This window comes from Myotis nattereri, assembly GCF_964212035.1.
Source record: "Myotis nattereri genome assembly, chromosome: 6".
Classification (NCBI taxonomy): Eukaryota; Metazoa; Chordata; class Mammalia; order Chiroptera; family Vespertilionidae; genus Myotis; species Myotis nattereri.
Genome location: NC_138081.1, coordinates 7,132,126 through 7,154,848, shown reverse-complemented (window position 1 = coordinate 7,154,848; position 22,723 = coordinate 7,132,126). Strand labels below are relative to the sequence as shown.

At 58.5% G+C, this 22,723-nt stretch overlaps 1 protein-coding gene across 1 annotated transcript; it reads left to right on the top strand.

Annotated features, from left to right (window-relative positions):
* Positions 1-19,198: 19,198 nt before the first annotated feature.
* Positions 19,199-22,426, top strand: LOC308521557 (small ribosomal subunit protein eS10-like; the record flags this gene model as incomplete). The annotated part of the gene is made up of 3 exons (XM_081094630.1): positions 19,199-19,339; positions 21,812-21,967; positions 22,193-22,426. 3 exons carry the CDS (start codon positions 19,199-19,201, stop codon positions 22,424-22,426), a joined length of 531 nt encoding a protein of 176 aa, XP_080950756.1.
* Between the last annotated feature and the right edge of the window lie 297 nt (positions 22,427-22,723).

Here is a 22,723-nt window from a genome sequence, read left to right as displayed (position 1 = left end):
AGGGGACAGGGGACAGGGGACAGCCCTGCCTATCCCTAGACTTGTGAGGGTTAACAAGTCCCAGAGTCAAATGCTGGCACATGGTCAGGGCTCAGGACCTGAAGGCAGACCCCGAGCCCACCGGCATCCTCGCTGACAGAGGAGTGAGGCAGACTATCTTGGGGCTCAGGCAGAAGGGAGGGAGGACCGCCAGAGAGCACGCAGCCGGCCACACCCGCGGGACACCTGGGTGCTTGTCAGCATCCCTGGGAGGAGCCTTGATCTCCTCATCGGTAAACCCTCCCTCCCTCCAAGGATGGTGGGAGGAGCTGAGGAGCACAGTGGAGGGCGGGATGGGAAGGTGGGCTGGGCGCTCTGAGGTCTGGGAGGAATGGCATCTCCCCGGATGGAGACCCCAACCCCAAACATCGCCTTCTCTCAGCAGCAGGGCTGCGGCAGGGCCACCGCCCGTCACCTCAGGGCCCTCGTCAGCATGATGCCCCCCCCCCCCCCCAGCCAATGCCTGGACAGTACCTCTGTCCGCATGGCCAGCCCAGAGGCCAGTGGCACTGTCCTGTTTACAGACGAACAGACTCCGAAGCCAGGCCTTTCACCTCCTCAGACCCTGGCAGGCCGCGGGGAGAGAAACAGTGGCGGTGACGGCCGTGGACATGCGGACTAGACCGGAGGCCCGAGGAGGGGCGGGCTGTCTGCTCCGGGCAGGGAGGCGGCGGCCCCGGGCTCCCTTGTCCGCTGTTCTCCACGGCGCGCTCTGCGGGGGGCTGTCATTCTGTGTGTGATGGGAAGCAGGGCCCCAGGTGCCAGCGAGGCCTCCCTGACAGGACAGGCAAGGGTGCTGGGCCCTGGGACGGAGTCTTAGGGTAAAACAGGGGGAGTCAGGTGCAGGCCAGTGGGATGGAACTTGGCCAGTGGGGCCAAGTTTGTCCCAGGAGCTCACGAGCTTCTTTTCTTTATTCTTTTAGAAAATTTTTTTTTAAAAAAAATGTTTTCACTGATTGCAGAGAGAGGAAGGGAGAGGGAGAAAGAGAAACACGGATAGGCTGCCTCCTGCCTGCCCCCTTCTGGGGATGGAGCCTGCAACCCCGGCATGTGCCTGGACCAGTGACCTCCTGGTGCACGGGACAATATTCAACCAACTGAGCCACCGGCCGGGCAGGGCTCCTTAATGGTCTGTTCCAGGTGCTTTCCTGGTATCACCATCCAAAGACATGGCTCCATATTCAGGAGTTAGGGCAGCCGTGGGCAAACTACGGCCCGCGGGCCGGATCCAGCCCGTTTGAAATGAATAAAACTAAAAAAAAAAAAAAAAAAAAGACCGTACCCTTTAATGTAATGATGTTTACTTTGAATCTATATTAGTTCACACAAACACTCCATCCATGCTTTTGTTCCGGCCCTCCGGTCCAGTTTAAGAACCCATTGTGGCCCTCGAGTCAAAAAGTTTGCCCACCCCTGAGTTAGGGTGTCGGAGGGTTCCACCCACCCCTCAGCAGGAAGGCTGGGCAGGCGCGATCCCAGCCCAGCCACGATGGACAGCCCTAGGCTCGGTGTCCCCAGGCACTGCGGTGGCCCAGCCCTGGCAGCCTGCCTGGCGTGGGGCTGTCTCCTTAGCACGCCCTGGACTCACGCAGCGGGACAGCTCTGTGGACTCCCTTTGCCTTCCTGGCTGAGCAGCCAGATCCCTGGGCAAAAGCCTAGAGCTGGGGAAGCCGTGGCGTTGACCCAAACACGTTGTCATTTCCTGAGCGTTCACTGAGCACCAGGCCCTGTACCCAACATGCTATTGTATCTCCACAGCAACCGCACGAAGCGGGTGTAACTGTCTCCGTCTCACAGATGAGCAAACTGAGGCTCTGGGAGGTTCATGATGTGCCCAAGGATCCGCGTTGAGCATGTGGTGGAGCCGGATCACCGGGGCACTGGCTCAGGCGCTGCTCCCAGCACACAGCTGTATGCACTCCCTGTTCCCAGCACACAGCTGTATGCACTCCCTGTTCCCAGCACACAGCTGTATGCACTCCCTGTTCCCAGCACACAGCTGTATGCACTCCCTGTTCCCAGCACACAGCTGTATGCACTCCCTGTTCCCAGCACACAGCTGTATGCACTCCCTGTTCCCAGCACACAGCTGTATGCACTCCGGCTGCTCCCTTCACTCCCCCTCCCCCCCCCCCCCCCCCCCCGCCCCCGGGCTTCCCGCCCACCTGCCTGCTCCTGAGCTCCTGCTTTGGGTTGGCTCTCTGCACAGAGGTTACCTTCTAGAACGGGGGCTCCTCACTGTGGCTATGCCATGGGCCCCTCTGACGTCGGGACCCCTTCTCGGAATAACATTTGTAAATCTACACAATAAAATTTATGAGATTCAAAAGAAGCCAATTATATTAAAATGCAGTTACCAAAATATTAAGAAACACTTGGATGGAGTGCTGCATGTGCCTCTTCATGAAGGCACTGATAAGGTCGGCAGCGAGTCTAACAGGACAGCAGCGACGCCTGCTGCAGTGGCGCTGTGCTGTGAAGTGGCCTGCACTTTCTCCGTGCGACAGAGCCATGGCTCTGTGACGACTGCCCTACCGTGGCCTGTTTCTCACGTGCACAGTGGGAGGAAGAGCTAGGTGGCGATGGAAGATCAGGGAAAATAATGACATGAAACTTTTTTCCAACCACATTCACAGACCCTCTGACTTCTATCCAGGGATCCTTCCACCAGATCTCAGACCCCAGGCCTTTCCCAGGAGCAGGGGACAAGTAGGAAACAAGCTCCACTCAATCAGCGGCCCTGCTGACACCCAGAGGTTTCCTCAGGGGACGACTTACCGTCCGTGACATGGATGTCCTCTGTTTATATTCACATTCCAGGCAGCTCGGTGCCCACCACATGCTCCCTGCCACCAGGGTCATTCCCTAAGATGCTGCAAACTAGAGGCTTTGTCTCGGGCTGAAAGCAAGCGCCCTTCGCGGATGCTCAGAGGTGTTTGGAGGCCGAGAGGCCGAGGCGAGCAGGTGGAGGAAGCCCGCCTCGCTCCCTCCAGCCGCTTCCTCTTATTTCCCTTGGGGAACCGGGGCTGCGGCCGCCGCCTCGGGCCCATTTTGGATTGTCCATGCCCTGCCCTGAGCCAGCCGGCATCAGGAGAGCTGGTGGCATCCCTCTTTGCCTGTCTGTCTGTCTTCACTGATGCCCATTCACACCAGCCTCTCAGCGTGCCATGGGCCCTCTGGGGATACAGGTTCCCTGGCACCTAGTTTGCCCTCCCCCGCCCCACAGCAAGGCTGCCTGCTGGGACTTCAGACTCCCTCCCCCAGGGGTCACATCCCAGGAGAGGTCCCTTTGGGGTGCCCAGGGAGGTGCAAAGATTCCTAAAGTCTAGATCAGAGGCTGCCAGGCTGTGCCCTACAGCTAGCAGGTGGGCCAGATGTGGCCTGCCAGCTGTTTTGTATGGTCTGTGAACTAAAATGGTTTTTCATTTTTAAACAAGTGAAACAGAGTTCTTAGGTAGGACAAGGGTCTCAAGGTTTGAGGCCATTCTTACTAAATGCTGTATTACTTGCTAAATGTTAAACTATAGCACAGTATTTTGCAGATGCAGCAGTAAACAGGATGAGCTGAAAGGAACTCAACCAGATAAAAGTAGCCAACTACAAAGCAGAAATCAACATGTAATTGACAAATATATATCAGCAACGGCCAAGCCTCCTTCCAGGAGTCAGAGTGCTGGGCACGAACCCCTCCCCCCTTTCCTCAGACCTACCGGTGACGAGCACACCTCATTGTTGAATACAGCACCTCAAGTTGGAACCCCTTGAGTGCAGTACCAGAATCCAATTAAGAACAGCATTTTGTCGTGTAAAAGTACAGGAAATGAAAATTTCATCGTCTACGGATAAAGTTTTATTGGACGAGGCCATGCGCATTCACGTAGGCATTGTCTAGGGCAGCTTGGGCACCACGGTTGGTGGGCAGAGTCCGGTGGTTGTGACACTAACGTGCGTGCCCTGCAAAGCTAAATGCTGACTCTTTGGCCCTGTACAGAGCAGGTGTGTCTGCCGCCTGCAGCCCGGCCCGGAGCCGGCCCTGGGGCTGTGAGGCCCCACCTTCTGGCCGAGTGATTAGGCCACCCCTGGGGTGAGTGTTTTCCTGTCTTTGAGTCCCACCTCCCACCAAGGGCCTCTGGGAATTCCATGAGGTGGGCTTGAGTGGCATCTGCCCTTAGCGGCGACGCAGAGTGGCGCCTCTGGGACGCTCACACCGCAGCCCCTGAAAGAGCCGCCAAGAGGCGAGGCTCCTAGGCAGGCTCGGCTCATTTCATCCTGGGGAAAGCGAGCGCCCGGCCAGGATGGGCCAGGCCGGCAGGACCGGTCAGCACAGGAACTGGAAGGCCCTTTGGCCTTGGGTTGGGGAGGAGACCTGATCGGCTGGGCTACTGCCTGGCTGAGGGGGTGAGGGGAGGAAAGGGCATGAGAAGCGCGGTTCCTGGGATTTTGGCAAGCCCCCCTCCCCCATCCTGGGACTATGCTCTATTGGCATCGTGGGGAGGCCCTAACCCCCCCCCCCCATCCCTCCAGGCCTGCGGCTGGGCAGACCCCTAGCACTCTCCCCCTGGCATCTCCTGCCACCTCCCACCCATCTATTACCCGTGTCCACTGCCCCAGGGCAGGGCCATCTGTGGGGCTGGACCCAGGGCCCTGCAGCCAGCAGGCAGAGCTCACCCAGCTGGGGCAGTGAACCCTCCCTCGGGCCTCCCACAATTGCTTTATTAATTGTTTATATTGAAGTCTGTTAATTGGCAATAACCAGCGTGCTGAGTGTCTTTTAATCACCCCTCTCAGGCTGTGAAGGATTGCTGGGTGCAATAAAGTGAGAGGAATTAGCAGCCTCCCCAGCCTCTTCACTCTCAGTTAGATAAACGGTGGGCCCCCCTGGTCCTGGCAGGAGCTTCCCTGGTGAGGGGATGCAGGCCAGGCCACACTGGGCTGCCCTTCTCTCCCCCTCCCTGCCACTCCTCCTACCCCCCAGGCCCCACAGGGGCTCAGACTCAGCCCCTGTGCTGTCCAGGAGCACCCCTCAGTCAGGAGGCATCTCCTGAGCACCTATTGCGCCAGGTGCAGGGCGCCCTGGGACAGGACACTCGGCCGCAGCCTTGAGGGAACTGCAGTCCAGGAGGGAGACGGGCCCGTAGCCAGTTGCCAAACAGTAACTTTAGGGCAAAGACAGAGGCCTCTGTGGTGGGTGCCGTGGGCCAGAGGGGTCAGAGAAGGCCCTAGAGTCCAGGCAACCTTACACCTCCCCAGAGTCACACACACAGGCGCACGTGTGTGCCCACTCCACCTGCCAGGGCCCCCGGGGTGCCCCATCTGTCCTCCATGCGGCTCTGCCACACCCGCACTCTTGGGGCTACCGGTGTCTGGCACTGGGCTTGGAGACCGGCAGCAAGGGGAGCTTTGCAAACAGGCAGGGCCTGGAGCTCGGCTGCTGCCTGGGTGGGAGGCGCTGGGGTCAGTAGGAGGGTCCTAGCACCTTGTCCTGAACAACAATCAATGCCCCCCATTGCCAGCATCTGCCATATCAGACCAGGGTCTGCCCCCCATTGCCAGTGTCTGCTCTCCCTCCACCTCCTGTCAATCCCTGTGCTCCTGGCATGAGGCCCGACAACACCCCAGGGCAGGGCAGCGGCTCCTGTTCCGCCTCCGCCCCCCTGCCCAAATGCCCCCCTCCCCCATCCTGCGAGCCCTGTTTGTTGTATTAGCATGGAGGGGGCAGTGGTGGGGAGGGCAGCGGACAGGATGCGGCCTGTTGGAGCCTCCCGGGAGCTGTGTTTGTGGAGACCTGAGGGTGTCCAGATGTGGGGCAGCCGGTCTGGGCCCAGAGCAGGGAGGGCGCCACTCCCATGCCTACATGGAGAAGGTCTGTGCCCTGTTGGAGGGGCCACTGAATTGTCCCATGCCAAGGGCACAGCCCAAAGCTTCCAAGACATGGGGTACCCCTTCCTTCGGGGTCTCCCTGGGGCTGGGACCTCTGTAGAAGCTGACAGACTGCCTGGGCAGATTTGGGCAGATAAACCAAGTGTTTAAAAGTTGATGTGGCCCTAACCAGTTTGGCTCAGTGGATAGAGCATTGGCCTGTAGACTGAAGGGTCCCAGGTTCGATTCCTGGTCAGGGCACATGCCCGGGTTGCGGGCTCCATCCCCAGTAGGGGGCATGCAGGAGGCAGCTAATCAATGATTCTTTCTCATCATTGATGTTCCTGTCTCTCCCTCTTCCATCCTCTCTGAAATAAATAAAAAAATGTTAAAAAAAATTAAAAAAAGAAAACAACAAAAAAATAAAAGTTGATGTGCAAAAAAAATAAGCCATGGCCAATATGGTTCAGTGGTTAGAGCGCTGGCATGAGGACTGAAGGGTCATGGGTTCAATTCTGGTCAAGGGCACATACCTTGGTTGCAATCCCTGCCCAGGTCGGGGCATGTATGGGAGTCAACTAATTGATGTGTTTCACATCAATGTTTCTCTCTGTCTCCCCCTCCCTTCTACTGTCTCCAAAAAATCAATGGGAAAACTATCCTCAGGTGAGATTAACAACAACGAAAGTTGATGTGACCATATTTGCACCAAGAAGTGGCTACAGTGACGGCTCCTTTTGTGCCATCGCTGTCTACAGAGCCACCTCCTCTTTCTGAGCACGGGACTGGGTGGTATTTGTCCCCAGGTCCCGGGCCAGGGTCTAGCACCAAGGGGGAGCTGACATGATGGCTCCACAGTCACCCCTGCCACCCTGGGCCCCAAGCAGAGTGGGAGCCAACACTGACCTCTGGCCTTGACCCCGCCAGGCCCTTTCCCTGCATAGCCCCCCTCCCAGGGGGCCCATGACCTCTCTCCCGGCTGGGCTCCCCAGGTGACCTCCTGTAGCCAAACAAGGTGGGGGCATTACTGCACACTTGACCCAGGCCGGGCAGGCACCTGGGAGGAAGGATGGAGCAGAGGCCCCTCCCCTTGAGAGCAGCTCTGGGCCAGCTGCAGTCTGCACATCCGGGCGCGTGCACTGGGCACCTCTGACGCCTGAGCGACAGACCGGGCCAGGCTCCTCCAGCTGCCTCACTGGCCAAACCAGCACCGTAGGTCTGACTTGCCACGTCGCCTTGCTTATGGAATGGGAGCCCAGTGTCTCCTGTGGGCATCCAAACCCCAGGGGCCCCGCTGCCTTCCGGCCTGTCCACCTGCCTGCACTAGGCCCCACATTCCAGGGGGAATTCTTGGCTGTTTCCTGGATGCACTGATCTTCCTGCTCGTTTGGCTCTTCCTCAGTCTAGCACAGCGACGTTCAATGGTGCGCCGCAAGAACTGTCAAACATGCAGTACCCATTTAGTCAGGGGCACGGGCCTCTTTCCCTTAGATTGTCAAGTAAAAACATGACAACAGTCAACACCACAATAGCCGTCCAGTGTGAATGCATCAAAATTATACCTATATTTTGTTAGATCAGCAAAAAATATAACATTTTTTGGTGCACTGGAGAATTTTAGTAATTAGTTTATATGTGCCATGAGATGGAAATTTGAAAATCTCTGCTCTAAAATGCTCTTTTCTGCCTAGCAAAATTCTGCTCATCCTTTAAGACTCAACTCTTGGCCTTTCATACCCTGTGCACATACCCTGTACCCTCTCCCCTGTGGCTCCCTGCCTGCCATGGTCCCCATTACACAGACACCCTCTGGAGCAGCCATGTCTCATTTGCTCTGCGAGCCCAAGTCACGCGTGGAATAGGTGCACCCACACCTGTTAGCCAAGGGGTGGGGTGGCACCGGCGCCCTCTGGGCCCTGCTTCGCTGCCCAGCTCCGAAATCCTGGGGAGTGTGGTCTTCGTGTATATCTGGGAGGAGTGGGAGCAGCAGTGTGGGAATAGGGAGGTGAGGGAAGCTGTGTCCTTGTGGGGTGGCCTCATGCCATGGAGCTCCATTATGAGAGTCACAGGATTAGAATGTGAATTCAATCCTATATAATAAAAGCCTAATATGCAAATTGTCTCCTCAACTGGGAGTTTGACTGGGAGTTCAACTGGGAGTTCAACTGCTCGCTATGACGTGTGCTGACCACCAGGGGGCGGCACAGAACATGGTGGGCGTCAGCAACATGGTGCTGGCAGCGGGCGGCAGTGGAGGCGCTGCCGGCCCTGATGGGCCTCGACGAGAGCGGGACTGCAGTGGGATGGTGGAGCAGGTGAATGGGCGACGCCAGGCCAAGGCAGGTGTGAGTGGGGCCTGATCACCCTGCCGATCACCCCACAGATGGCAACCAGCGGCTGTGGCAGGGGGTGGGGTCCCGATGACTCAGGTGGAGTGGGTGCTGCCCAGGTGCTTCCCAGGGCCCAGAGGTCAGCTGAGACCTGCACTTCCACACCAGATGCTCACGCTTCGATTCCCAGCCAGGCCTAGGGACTGCACCCATGCACAAATTTCGTGCACTGGGCCTCTAGTAGAATTATATTTGATGAGGAAGAATAGAGACAAAATATCAATAAATTAAACAAGATAAAAGTGCATTCCTCTCTCGGGGGAAGCAGTGCAGGAATGACACAGCAGCTCTGGCTAGTCCTCAGGGACTTGGTTTTTCCCTTATTACTCTGCTACGTGTGCTCTCCAGTCCAGGCTCACCTCATAGTCCAAGGTGGCTGCTGCTGCGCCAGCTATCTCATCCCCATTCCATCGGCAGGAAGGAAGAAGGGACTCATAAGAAGAGGCAAAGCGTGTATGCCAATTGTCTTTAAGCAAAATTCCTGAAAGCTCAGTCAGATGACCACTCCTAACTGCAAGGAAAATGCCTTTAGCCTGGCTGGGTGGCTCAGTGGGTTGGAGCGTGGTCCGTACATGAGAAAGGTTTCAGATTTGATTCCTGTCAGGGCACATGTCCAGGTTGCAGGTTCACAACTTCTGGATGTTTCTCTCACATCAGTGTTTCTCTCTCACTCCCTCCCTCTCCTTTCCCCTCTCTCCAAAGTCAATCGATAATTAAAATATTTTTCATTAGCTTTAATGAAAAAGTTACGATGTGTTCTATCTCATTCCAAGACACTCAACTTCTCACAGATAGAAAAACACAGCGATTGAATGAGGAAAACAAGTTTATATACACCAGAAACAATGACTTGAAATTAAGTCAGTACTATGATCTGTGCTAAAATGTAAATAATGAAGTTTATTTTTCTGGCACAAGAGGGGCAGTGCCCTGCCCTCAGGGAGTGGGGGGGCATCTCTGAGGACGGACTTTCAGGCAGAGCCCTTGGGGCTCCTGGCGATCTTGCACTGAAAAACAAAGTCACACGGAGAACAGTGGCCAGGAAAGCCAAGGCTTGCCAGAGGCGCTTCCGTGCAGCAGCAGCCCGAGGGGCCGTGGGAGATGCCCGCTCCTTCCGCACCGCCTGGGGCACGATTACAAAGCAAAACAGTTTGGTCCTTGCAAACGTGCGCCACTCAGATGTGTTCCGCACGAGACTCTCTGCCCAGGGGCGGCAGCGTCCAGGAAGCAGATGGTGAGTGTCTTCGTCCGAATCCGTAATGCAGCAACGGCTCTCTGCAGACTGTATCTAATGAGTGGGTGTGGGGCGAAGTGTTTGCACAGGCAGCCTCGCTCCCTGCACCTCGCTCATCATGCTTCACAGATGCTGCACTGTTTTCTTGGTTTTGTTTTGTTTTACAAATTGAAGGCAAAACTCTCCACCAGCAGAAAGATTGCTGCTCACTTCATTGCAATGGTGGAAGCAAACCCACGATGTTTTCAAGGCGAGACAGGCTAGTCAGCCAGGACGAGCGGAAGAGGCAGACAGACAGTTAAACGGCCAAGCTGTTCACAGCCATCCAGCAAATTGCAAAATCCCGCCGCCCCTAACCAAGGGCACTTAAGAGTAAATGCTTTACACTTCTCCTCCCCAACCAGAAGGTAAATAGCTTAAATCACCTACTCAGAGAGGCAGAGAGTAGAAATCAATTTAGTGACATTTGTGCCAACCACACCCCAGGGTGGCTGAAGGGAAGGGAATAAATCTCATGTTGGTGCATCAGCATAAAGCTGACGAATATTCTATCGAGATCCTCCCCTAAACTCCCCGCTATTAAAACCCCCAAGAAAGGACGCAGGGCACGCCCCCCTTCCCGGGAGAAGCCCACACCTCCTCCCCCACAGTCACGTCTCCTAAACTCTAAGGTCCCCATGAGACTTGCAGCCAGGGCTCACTCCCTGAACCTGTCCCCAAGGCCCCCTTTCTCTGCCTTCCCGGTGAGCGAACAGCAGCCCCCTCGGCTCACTTCTTCCCTGTAACATGTCTGGAGCCAGAGCAGCCCCGCCCGGCTCTCCTGTTGCTTCTGTTCTCAATCCCTCCCGCTCCACTGTCCCCGGCTTTAATGAACAGACTCTCAGAGGCACCTGGGCTCGTGCTGTGAGACCTCTCCCGCTTGAAGTCAGGGACCCACACTGCAGGCCGCGTGGTGGCCGAGGGCCAGGCAGCCAGGCTTCCTAGGGCCCGTGGCAAGACCTGTCTCCTCCAGGAGCAGCTCCGAGGCTCTCATTCCAAGCTCCGAGGCTCCGCTGGGACGTGGCGCCGCACTGTGCCTCCCCTGCTGGGACCCTCAGAGCTGGACGTCAGAAGCCGTGACGTGGGGCTGCCTTCAGAATCCAAAGACGGGCGCCCCCTCCCCTAGCACTTGCCTCCTTTGCAGAGGAGGGGCCACTGCTTCAGTGAAGAGAGTATCCCAGCAACCTCGGAGCAGGGGCCTGGGGTCCTCACGGAGGCACAGGCCCCGGGTAATGTCACCCACAGCACCTGGATGTTACAACTCCTGGGGGGCGAGGTCCACTAACCCAGTGGAGAGTGGCTTTGGTGGGAAGTTCTCGAAGCGCCTCTCCTCCCTGTAGACCATGTGGCCCCTTGTCCCGGGACTCAGTCGCCAGCACTCCCGTCTCCTCAGGCCCCTGTGCTCGGCTCTCCGGGTGCAGGGCCGCTGGGCACAAGGCCCGCGCTCCACGCTGTCACAGCAGGTCTGCGCAGGGCACTGCCCACCTGCATTCTCGAGGCGGCGGGTCCCAGTTACAGGTCCTGGGGGGAGCCCCTTATTCACCAAACCCAGAGGTCTGGGTTGTAGACTCGGTGAGGCCTCAGTGAGCTGCGCACTGGTTTCATCCTCGGGACCCTGCTCGATGCCCAGGGGTCTCGGCCCTGGGAGCCTCCCATAGCCCCACCCACCGGCCTCTGCCTGTGAGAGGGTGGCCACCCTCCAGTTTTACATGCCGTGCCTGTGCCTGGCGCCCCTGCACTCTGAGCAGCCCTTCTGCCCCAGCTCCTGGAGGCGGCTGAGCTGCTGTAAAGATCTGGGAGGCCAGCCTAGCGAGGGTTTGACTCTATTGGCCATGTCTCACGCATGGCCCTGGAGATGTCATGCCTCTGCCGTGCCCGTAATTGACCGATGCCCCCCCCCCCCCGGCTGCCCTCGGGGTTCTCCACGCTTCCCCAGGCTGCTCCGCCTGGCGGGCCTGGCAGGGGACCGGCCTGTTCTGTGACACGCGGGCCTCTCTGACCCGCAGCTGTGGGTCCACGGCCTCGCTGCAGCCCGGGACCTTCCTTCCCACCTCCTCCCTCCATGCTGTCCTTCCCGTTGGTCAGGCGCCTGGTGATCTGACAGAGCCCCTCCCCCCCATGGGTGTTTTCTAAGCCCATCTTGACCTCTGCTTCCCGGAGGATTTGAACTCACACACTTCACAGCTGCAGTGGATAAGAGGGTCCCGGATGTTGCATTCCTCTTTACACCTCCCGTGTGTCTGAAATATGTTCCTAATTTTTGACTGGAAAAGGCAAGATTATGGCCCTCTGGGGACAACGTCTGCCCGGGGTGTAGGGAGGAGGGTGCCCTGGAGCCGAGCCGCACTCGCACTCCTGCTCTGGTGATGTTATGCCCAGAGTTCGGGGTCCCAAATAATCCACCACCAGGGAGCCTCCTCCGATGCAAAAGCAACGAGTCTTTATTGATCAATTCTAGAATTGGCTCCCAGCCTCTATCCGGCGCAGCGGTGAGGCGAGAGAGCGTGTCCCAGGAGAACAAAGGTTATATAGGGCTAGCTATTTGGGGTGGGCTTTAGGGGTGACGTGAGTTACAGAGATTGGTCAGGGTTTTACAGCATAAGGGTCAGGAAGTGACCATCACATTCTGAAAGTTGGGGCCATCCTCCACTATAGCCTTATTAGGACCTTAGCTACATTTCTGGAGCTTCATTGGTCCACTCAGGTGGGTGGTTGGGAGAGTTAGGACAATACCAGCATTCTTGTGGTCACTCTCGGGGGTGGGGGGCGGCTTGGGCTGGCTGAGGGCCCAGCCTTGCAAGACAAGATAGAGGAGAGGGAGAAGAGCATGTCTCTGCCTCGTCCTTGAAGAGGGAGGAAGGTGCATTTCTGCTTAGTTCTGCTTAGTTCTTTCAAGTTCCGTTCTGTCCCTTCAGTGATGCCTGCCTTCCTCCAACGCGCCAGGGCTTTTCTGCTCCTTTTAGCTAATTAGTGCGGATTGTCATTTGGTCCAGATTCTCATCAGCGACTTCTGCGAAATGTCAGAGCTTCGGCCAGCTGCCCGAGAGGGCAGCCTGGATGCAAATTCCTGGTGGTGATGCGCATTCCAATAAACACGGCCCAGTCCCCACTCCTGTGCCTCCGGCTGGAGCAGGGCATCCTCCGTCCATGGCCACATGCTTTCCTCGGGCCCTGGAAACAAGCAGCAGGTCCCTGCAGTGCTTTCTGGGTGTAACTCTTCTCTCCCCTTGACTCTGCCTTGTCTCAGCTGGACCCCGTGGAGTCGGACCCGGCGTGTTCCAGAAGAACAGGGAGGGGGGGTCATGTGGGAACTCCAGGGTGGGACAGTGAGCTCTTGGGGACAGTGTCCTCGCGTTGTCGCCGTCCCCAGGCACCGCCATTCCTGTCGGATGCTAACGTAGCCCGACAGGCCCCCTCACAGAGGGACCCGGAGGTGTGGATACAACCGCCCCTGTGGTTCAGTGACTTCACACTGAGTCCCTGCGGTCAGTCCTCAGCAGCTTCACTTCTATGCTACGCCGAGAAGAGGTTCCTCCCAGGTCGCACAATGGCCCTGAGTTGTATGTGGGCCTGAGGCACACATCCTGACTGGAGCCTGTGGTTTTCTTGCTTTAAATGACCCAGCGACAGGAGCCCCGTCCAGCTCTGTCCCCGCGCCCTCACCCCGGAACGTGCCCGCGGCTACCGGTGTTTCCCTTTCAGAAGCGTGTGGCCCGGTGGCCTGAGGGCAGGGGATTAGCTGCTCCCCACTGGGTACCATTGGGCCCTCTGTTCTGCTAAATAAAGGAACCAGAGTCCTGCTGATCCTGGCCCATGGGGTTATGAAAACCAGTTTCAAGTTGCTCACATATCCCACGGGTGTTCGCGAATCCCACGCCTGGTACTAATTTTTAAACAGGGCTTATTTGGCTGCAAGAACCAAAAGTTGACTGAAAAGTTAAATAGGAACAGGGGCTTTGTTTATGTATTTATTAGAATTGTTTATTGACTTTTTTTTTTTAGAGAGAGAAAGAGAGAGAGTAAGGGGGAGGGAGAGAGAGAAACATCGATGTGATGTGAGAGTGCAACATGAATCGGCTTCCTACTGCAAGTCCCACCCCCCTCTCCCCCCCACCCCCAACCTCCTGCAGCCACTGGGATCCAGCCCACAGCCCTTGACTGGGAATCGAACTGGCACAGGATGACGCCCAACCAACTGGATGAGCCACACCTCCCAGGGCAGCAGGGCTTCTCTGAAGGGACAGTGCAGCAGGTCACAGGATGGAGGGAAGTTAGACAGCAGCCTCAGGACGGGCAGGACCCGGCTCGGGGACCTGAGTAGCATGGCTCTGCCACAAGATGCCTCCCTTCTTGCCATCTCCCATCTCACCATCTCCTCCAGGGATGCAAATTCTTGAGAGATTCTGATTGGGCTGGACGGGGTCATGGACCAAGCCCTATGGCGAGGGACACAGGCATAGTGATTGGCCCAGAAGAATACGGTTGCCAGGGGAACTGTGGCCCCACCCCCTGCAAGGAAACGATGCTAAAAGACAAAACCAGAATGTGATCCGCACACCTCGTCCTTCCAGTCCTGAGCCTTTCCACGCCCCGTCCCCTCTTCCTGGGGCCTCTGCTCTCCTGTGGGCCTTGCGGGGATGTCACCTCCCCTGGGAGCTTGCAGGAGGTCCCCAGCCTGTGGGATCCCCCTTCCTGAGTGATTTTACAGCTTCTCTCCCTGTAGTCTGTCTGTTTACTTGTCTGTCTGTCTCGCTGGATTGTGAGCTCAGCACAGACACCTGCTTCCCTGCTCCCCCGGGGGCCAGGCGGTCTCTCCTGCCTGCCCCTTGCGCTCCAGGTCCCTGCTTCTCGTCTGTTCATGGAAGCCAGCGGCCTGTCTCTTCAGCCTGTGTGTCTCTGTCAGGCTCCCGGGAGGCAGACTAAGATGAGTTTAGCGTGTTTATCAGGAATGTTCTCAGGATCAACACCTGCAGAGGGAGAGGGGAGGACACAGGAGTGGACAGAGGGAGGGGTCGGGTTCTACACGATTCCCAAAGCATCCTCCGCCCATCTCATGGGGAGCTTGGACCTAGAATGTGAGGGGACCAGGCCTTTAACCTGGTCATCGGGGTCTGCTGCCCAGAAGGGGGCGTGGCTTTGGCAAGACAGCTCTCTTCAGTAGAAGCAGCCCTTCAAGGGGGACAGCCCAAGTCTCCAGTGGGCACTTCCCGCAGTCGGGGTGGGGTGGGGCAGGGAGAGGGAGATGGGGGGGAGAGGATCAGGTCCTTCATTCCAAAGGAGGGTCTGGGCAGCGCTCGAGACCACGCCCCAGGCTTGTTCAAGTTCCTGAGAAAGAGTCTGTGTCCCCCCAAAGCCAACGGGCTGCGCTCAGGCAGCTGCCAAGTCACTTGGGACAAACAGCCCTCCAGCCTGCGACGGGAGGGACCCCAAAGAGGTGCAGGGGAGCCTCCCACGTGGCCCTGCAAGTTCAGGGACAGGCGGACGAGATGGCTGGGCCCGGGCTCGGAGCAGGGCTGGCGAGCCCAGGACAGCGTCCGAGTGAGGACAGGAAGGAGGGTGAGGCTGCGTCTGCCTCGTCCCAGAGCAAGTCTGGAGACGGGCCCTGAGCTGGTGCGGTGGCTAAAGGTATCGCTGGGGATGGGCTCCGTCACATTGAGCATGCTGACCTCGTCCTCATCGTCACACGGTGGCGGCTGCACCTCTGGCCACCACATCTGTGCTCCCCTCGAACCAGGCGAAGGGGGAGGGACCCGGAAAGGAGAGGGAAAGAGGAGGGCAAAGGCTCCTGCAGCGGCCACTTCACTCGGAAAGAACGGCGGCTCCCAGGCTCCCACCTCCTGCTCGTTGGTCACAGCTGTGCCCCAGGTGGCTTAGCAGCAAGAGGGGCTGGGAAGGCGCCTTTCGGCCTTCTAGCCGCAGGGTCAGGGAGGGAGGGACAGGGGCTTGGGGTAGCGTTCGGATGGCTCAGCTGCTGTGTGTGCCACCCACACCTACTGCTGCGTGACCTTGGGCAAGCCACTTAACCTCGTGTCCCTGGCGAGAAAGAGGAGATAACCAGAGCGTCTATACCAGCGCTCTCAACCTGTGGGTCGCGACCCCTTTGGCGGTCGAACGACCCTTTCACAGGGGTCGCCTAAGACCATCCTGCATATCAGATATTTACATGACGATTCATAACAGTAGCAACATGACAGTTATGAAGTAGCAACTAAAATAATTTTATGGTTGAGTCACAACATGAGGAACTGTATTTAAAGGGCCGGAAGGTTGAGAACCACTGGTCTACACTGTTAGGCGAGTTCACACCACAGCCCCTGGTACATGGGAAACTCACAGCGAATGTTAGCCGGCTCCTAAGGACTGATGCTCATGACCCCAGTGGCGGCACCTGACTGGCGGCATCTGGGGGAGGCGCCGACCTGCCGGACTCTGCCTCGGACGGACGGACGGGCGGATGGATGCACAGCTCACCGAGGAGTGCGGGGCGTGCCCTGGGGAGGCAGAGGGGCCAGGGCTTGGTTCAGTGTGAGGTGTTTGGGGTCAGAGACAGGGGCCAGGATTTGGGGATGCAGCTGGGTGTGGCTGTGTCCCCAGGCCCTGGGGTGGGGCAAGGCAGCCTTTGGCTTGGGGGCTGGGGCTGCTCCGTGGGAGGGTGAAGGTGGCAGGTGACAGGCTGGCTGGGCCCCTCTGGCTGGCGGCTTTATTGTGGTGAGTGGAATTTGGCCCCGAGGCCCAGTGACTCATTGCTCTTCTCCACTGTTGGGGAATCAGGACCAATCGATTGTGAGCAACTTTAATAAACTGATTCAATTTGATGAACAAAAGAGGCGGAGGGAGGGAGTATGCATTGCTTCCAGCCAGAGGCCAGTGGCTCATCTTGGCTCATAACCCTGTCCGGCGGCGGCTTAAATAAATGAGTGCAGCCCCAGCTGGTTTGGCTCAGTGGATGGAGCGTTGGCCTTCGGACTGAAGGGTCCCGGGTTCGATTCTGGTCAAGGGCACATGCCTGGGTTGCGGGTTCAATCCCCAATAGGGGGGTGCAGAAGGCAGCCAATCAATGATTCTCTCTTATCAGCGATGTTTCTATCTCTCTCTCCCTCTTCCTTCCTCTCTGAAATCAATAAAAATATGTTTTAAAAAATAAAGTAAAATAAATTAGTGCAATTGGCCTGGCTGTGGGTAAGCCCCCTGAGCCAACGGAGGAACCACAGCTGTGCGGCTGGTGCGCGCTGCTCCCCATGAGCAGAGGCCCTCGGGGGCCCGGGGCAGCGTGGTCAGACACTGTGGGCTCGGGCTCACAGGCGGCCCCCACACCTGCGACACCCCGTGCACCCCAAGTGTCCAGGGCATCCGTCAAGCAGGAAGCCCTCTCACCCAGCGCCAGGGACCCTCCTCATCCTCTACCCACACTGGCCTGAGAAGCTGCCCGGCCCCTTCCCTCCCCATGCCCAGCCTCAGGCCCCTCAGTAATGTGGGCACAGGAGCAGCCTCTGAGGCCTCGGGACCCGGGCCAGCTCTTGGCGGCCCGGCCTTTGGAGGGGCTTGAGCGCTTGGCTCTCTCGCTCTCTCCCGGGACCTGCACTCCCTGGCGCTGCCTCCAGTCGGTTGTCTCTGTCCTCCCCCAAAGGACCTGCTGGAGCCTCTCTCCTCACAGGCCCCGCCCGCAGGCACCTGGCCGAGGGGTTAGGAGCCGGCTCAGAGCGCACTGCTGCGTTGGTGCGATCTTGGGCCCGTTACGGCACCTCTCTGTGCCCCAGTTTCCCCATCTGTGAACTGGGCATCACAGTTGGGCCCCTGGGTGGTTGTGAGGTTCAGTGAGTGTGTGATGAGGGGGCGCTGTGCTTCCCGTGAGCACGCGAAGTGCCAGCACTCAGGAGCAGCAGTGGGTGCTGGGCAGGGGGTCCTCTCGGCCAGGCAGGTGTCACAGCGCTGCATGTGGGAGCACCTGGGAAGTGAACCCTAACATCCCGACAAGGCCTTCGGGTGCGGGGGCGGGGGGGGGGCGTCCAGAGGGGGTGGCATCAGGACCATGACTCTCAGGCACCAGTGTGACCGCGCGTTGTAGGCTGAGAACCTCCAGGCTAGAGAAGGATGCGCAGGTGACAGCCTGGCTCAATGGAGGCCATGTGGATTCCCAGCCAGGCATGACTGCCAGGGGCTTCCTGGACGAGCAGCAGAAGAGGTGAGGGTGTGGGGTAGGGGTAGGCACAGAGGCTGAGGTGGGAGGGGGCTCTGAGGCACAGGTGGGAGGGCAGGTGGCAGGGGCGGGAGGGGGTGGGGAGGCACCTTCTCAGCTGTCTGCCTGCTGCCCCACCCCCCCCTCCGGGCCCTGCCAGCTGCTGCTGCCTTCCTCCCTCCTGTCCGGCCCACGGGCTCCAGCTGCTGCCTGCCTCCTTAATAAAGGCAGACTGCTGCTCAGCTCGGCCCAGCTCTCCTGATGGGCCATTAATATTCCAGGAAGATGAGCTCCCCTCTGCGCCCTCCCCTGCCACCGCTGGGCCCTGCCTGACGGAGGGGGGCCTCTGGCTCAGGAGTCTGCCTGAGGTCACCTCTGGGCATAGGTGCTGCCTGTCTCTGTGGGCCCTTCCGGGATTCACAGGTAGAATATGAATGAGAGCGAGTGCAAGGGAGGCTGAGTGGAGTCCGCTTGGTGCTGGGCGGCATGAAATCTAAGGGGTCCAATCCAGCCCTTCTGGTAGGCTCAGAGCACGCAAGCGACCTGCCCACAGTTGTGTGGCAGGAGTGGAACCCCGTGATCTCTGCATCTGGGACCCCAGGGCCCACACTCCCTCCTCAGAGGCCTCCTGCTTGGGGCGGAGGTGGGACAAGAGCTGCCTCTGGGAGCTGCAGGGGAGGAGGCGTTCAGAAGCCCTGTCCTCCTCACCGGGACCCCCACCCGGACCTGCTGCCCTGTGAGTGGGCAGCGAGGAGGGATGTGGGCAGCGAGGAGGCCCCAGCCCAGCCCCTCCCCCAGGCGGGGCCTCTGGTGACTTCCTCCCTGCCTGGCGCTGGCAGAGGCTCCACCGGAGGAAAGTGGGAAGCAGCCGGCAAGGGACCCAGACCGCTGAAGACTGATTTAGACACACCCTCCCGAGTCCCACATTCTCTGCCAGCTCCAGCTCCCAACCACGTGCAGACACATGCCACCCACACTGCTCCTGCACACAGCACACACCACATAAACATCCCCCTAACTCGCAACACGCACCGCACAGGCCCACGCATGCCGCACACACACTCGGTGCGCACAGAGCTCACCCATTCCCGGGCTCCCAGTCAGCGTGTGGACGCCGCTGCTGCCCGTCTGCGCCTCTGAACGCAGCGCTGGGCTCCTATCCGATCAGGTGGCCCGGTGAGCCCTGCTTCCCGGTAGTCGCCCCTGCTCGTCCTCCCTGGGCCTGCGCTGGCCCAAGCCACATGGCAGCAGCGATGCGCATGGCTTAGCAGCTGGTGCCTTAGAAGCCTCGCGGCTTCTGCAGGGTCTCCGGATGCTCACTCCCAGAGACTTCTGGGAATGTGGCCTCCACGCTGTGAGGGGCACATAGGGTCCTGCCAACAGCCCCTGCTGAGCTCCCAGCCCCTATCACCTGCCGGGGGAGGAAGTCGCCTTGGACGTCCAGCCCTGTTGAGCCTCCAGATGACGCCTGCCCCAGCGCCATCTGACCGCAGCCTCATGAGGGACCCTCAGTTAGAAATGCCTGGTGAGCCCGGTGAGCCCATGAGAAATAAAGCACTGTGTGAGGCACTCGGTTTGGAGTTGGCCATAGACAATCGGACAGTAGGAGCCGGTGAGACGTAAGGCAGAATGGCCTGGGCTTGCAATCCCGGCTCTGCCACGTCTGTGGGTTGCCTTGTGGGGCCACTCTCAGTGGGGGTGAGGGGTGGGGTTGGGAACCAACACTCACCCGTCCTGGCCACACAGGGACCTGAAAGGAAAGGAGGAGGTGGGACTGGGTTTCAGGCCCGGGTATTAGGGCAGACCCAGCGGCAGGGAGCAGAAAGCCCTAGGGGGTTGCTCACAATGGAAGCATGTTCTTGTGTGCGTGGCGTCCAGAGGTGGGCAGAGGCTGGCATGGCGCTCGGTGCAGGCTCAGGCGCTGCTCGCACACGCGGGGGTGCCTTTCACATTGTGCTCTGCGTTCTGCTCACCGCAGAATGGACCGTGAAGTTGGGCAATGCAGGTCCTGTCGGGCTTCTTCTCTCTTCTTGCTCCATCGTGTGCGGCTTCCATTCCCGAGGTCACTCGCACTCCAGGATCCAGGGTTGGTGCTGGAGCTCAGACATTACACCTGCATCCCACTGCCAGGACGGAGGAGCGAGGAGGCCACATCTCCCCCCTTTCCTTCTTGGAAAGACACTGCCACTGAGGGTCCAGACTCAGTCCTATGACCACATCCAGCTGCAAGCAAAGTTGGGAAGGCGTGACATGCCCAGCTGCAAATCGGGAGTTCGCAGAGGACAGTGGAGAGTGGGGGGCTAGAAGACTCTGGGGCAGGGGAACCCTTGTTCTCTGGATGCGGGGATCACTGGGCCCAGACACCAGAGGGGGCAGAAGGCAAAGCCGGGACGAGGCAGAGAGCCAGCCTCAGAAGACACCCTTTGGTGTGTCATGTGATATGATCCTTCCCAAACCTCAGGGACTTGTTGAAAGGCACAGCCCTCAGGGGCTGTCCCGTACTTGGAAAAAGACAGATGGGGGGTGGGGAGGGGAGGGGAAGAGGGCACGGCTCCCTACGTCAGGGGCGTGTTTCACAAGGAGGGGTCGCTCCCGAGGACATGGAGTCCACACCCTGCTCTCGCAGGGGCAGGCCCTGCGCAAAGGCTCTCGAACCCAGCGTGTCTGTAATGGACACCTCGGCACCTTCCCTCCTCCCTGACAGAGTGCTGTCCCATCTGCAGGCTTCCCCCGGGTTCAGCCCAAGCCAGACACCTGGAGACATGCTGGACTCCTCCATCTCGCTGCCCCCCAATCCGTCACCACGCCCCGCCCCTCACCATCTCCCCCTCTGCCTCCTGGCTCCTGGCATCTTGCCTGGATGACTGCGGTCACAGCAGAATGACTGTCCCTGTCTCTCCCTGTTCTAACCCAGTCTCTGCACGGTCCCCAGGGCCTCCCGCCCTGGCAGCGCCAGGCCCCCAGGGATTCTCACTGCCTCCAGGGCAAGTAAAGTTGCAGCCCCAAGACACAGGCCCCCAGGAGCCGCCCCGCTCCTCAGGTCAGCTGCTCTCAGCTTCTGGGAGCCCCATTCCTGCCTGTGGCTGCTGGTCCCTTCCCGCAGGTTCCTCTGTGACACATTCTCGCTAGTCCTCGCACTCGTTTTTGTGTCCTCAGAATTTCATATTTTCGAGTTCAATGTAAAGGACCTCACCCGTTTTTCCTAAGGGACCCAGCTCCTCTATCCAGGTAAGCGTTTACCCTCCCGGGCCTCGGGGCCTTCACACGCCAGCCCTCACACTGCAAGGCCACTCCGTCTCCCCTGTGAGGTCTCAGCTTACATGTCATTTCCCCAGAGAAGGTAGAAATGCTGGGACTTTGGAAAATAAAGTCTTTTTTATTTTTAAGTTAAAATTTTTTTTTTTTTTTTTTGAGAGAGAGAGAATATCATTGATCGGCTGCCTCCTGTACGCCCCCTACTGGGGATTGAACTCAAAACCCAAGCATGTGCCCTGATGTGGAATTGAACCGGTGACCTTTTGGTGGCCGGGACGATGCTCAACCAACTGAGCCACACCAGCCAGAATGGAAAGAAAGTCTTTAAAAAAGTTAAATTTCCCGTATGACTCAGCAATTCCAATCCTAGGCATCTCCCCAAGAGAGGAAAATGCACAAAGACGTGTGTGAAACGCTCACAGCAGCTTATTCATGAGCCCCAAACTGGAGGCAGCCCGAGTGCCCCGCTGGGGCTGATGAACAAAGCGGTCTGTCCGTTCAGGGGACAGCTAGTCAGCCACAGAGAGGCTGGGCGCGGGCACCTCGGCAACACGGGCCTCCCAAGCCGACAGCTGACGCCATGTTGTGATCCCTTTATATGACATTTCCAGAAAAGGCAGGTCAGAAGCAGAAAGTAGATTAGTATTCACAGGGAATGGCATTGGCTGTATTTGAGCTTAAGGAATCTTTTTGGGGTGAGGAAAATGTTCTGAAACTGTGTTATGGTTGATGGTGGCAGCACACAGTAAATTCACCAAATATTGTCCATGTGAGATGGTGAGTGTTATGATCTATAAAATATAACTTGTTGCTTTGCAGCTCCGGCCCCAGATGCCCTGGAAGAACTGGATCGCCATTTACGAGCTCCTCTTCAAGGAGGGGGTGATGGTGGCCAAGAAGGACGTGCACATGCCCAAGCACCCCGAGCTGGCGGACAAGAACGTGCCCAATCTCCACGTCATGAAGGCCATGCAGGTAGCCGGCCGGGCGCTGCTGGAGTGGGTGCCGATGGAGGGGTTTTCGGCGGCCGCCCAAGGCCAGTGCCAAGGAGGTCAGGACAGCCCGCTCTGCTTGCTGCCTTGAGGGGCCGTGAGGTAGATGCACCTGAACCCCTGCCTCCTGCGCAGCCAGCTCCCCCTGCACCGCGCTCCTAGCGTCCAGCCTCCGGTTAGGGCTCAGCCGCGGTTTTCTGTCTTGCAGTCTCTCAAGTCCCGGGGCTACGTGAAGGAGCAGTTTGCCTGGAGACACTTCTACTGGTACCTCACCAACGAGGGCATCCAGTATCTCCGCGACTACCTGCACCTGCCCCCGGAGATCGTGCCCGCCACCTTGCGCCGCAGCCGCCCTGAGACCGGCCGCCCAAAGATCTGGAGGGGGAGTGACCTGCGATTCACAGGAGGGAAGCTGACAGAGACACCCACAGGGGGAGAGTGACGACCCCTCCCCCCACCTGCCGAGGAGCATGCCGCGGGCTGGGGCCGGGGCCGGGGCTGGGTCAACAACCAAATTCCGCACAGAGTTTGGTCATGGACGTGGTCAACCCCTCAGTAAAGTTGGAGGGGTTATTTTATGTTAAATAAACTTATGGCCAAAACATTAAAAAAACCAGCTCATTAAAGCTGTAACATAAAAACCAGTATTAAAAGAATCACGTCCCCAGAGCAGCCTTGCTGACCGGCTGCCCAGCCCCTGCGAGGGCGCCCTCCATGCGGTCTCCTGGCCCCGGGCTTT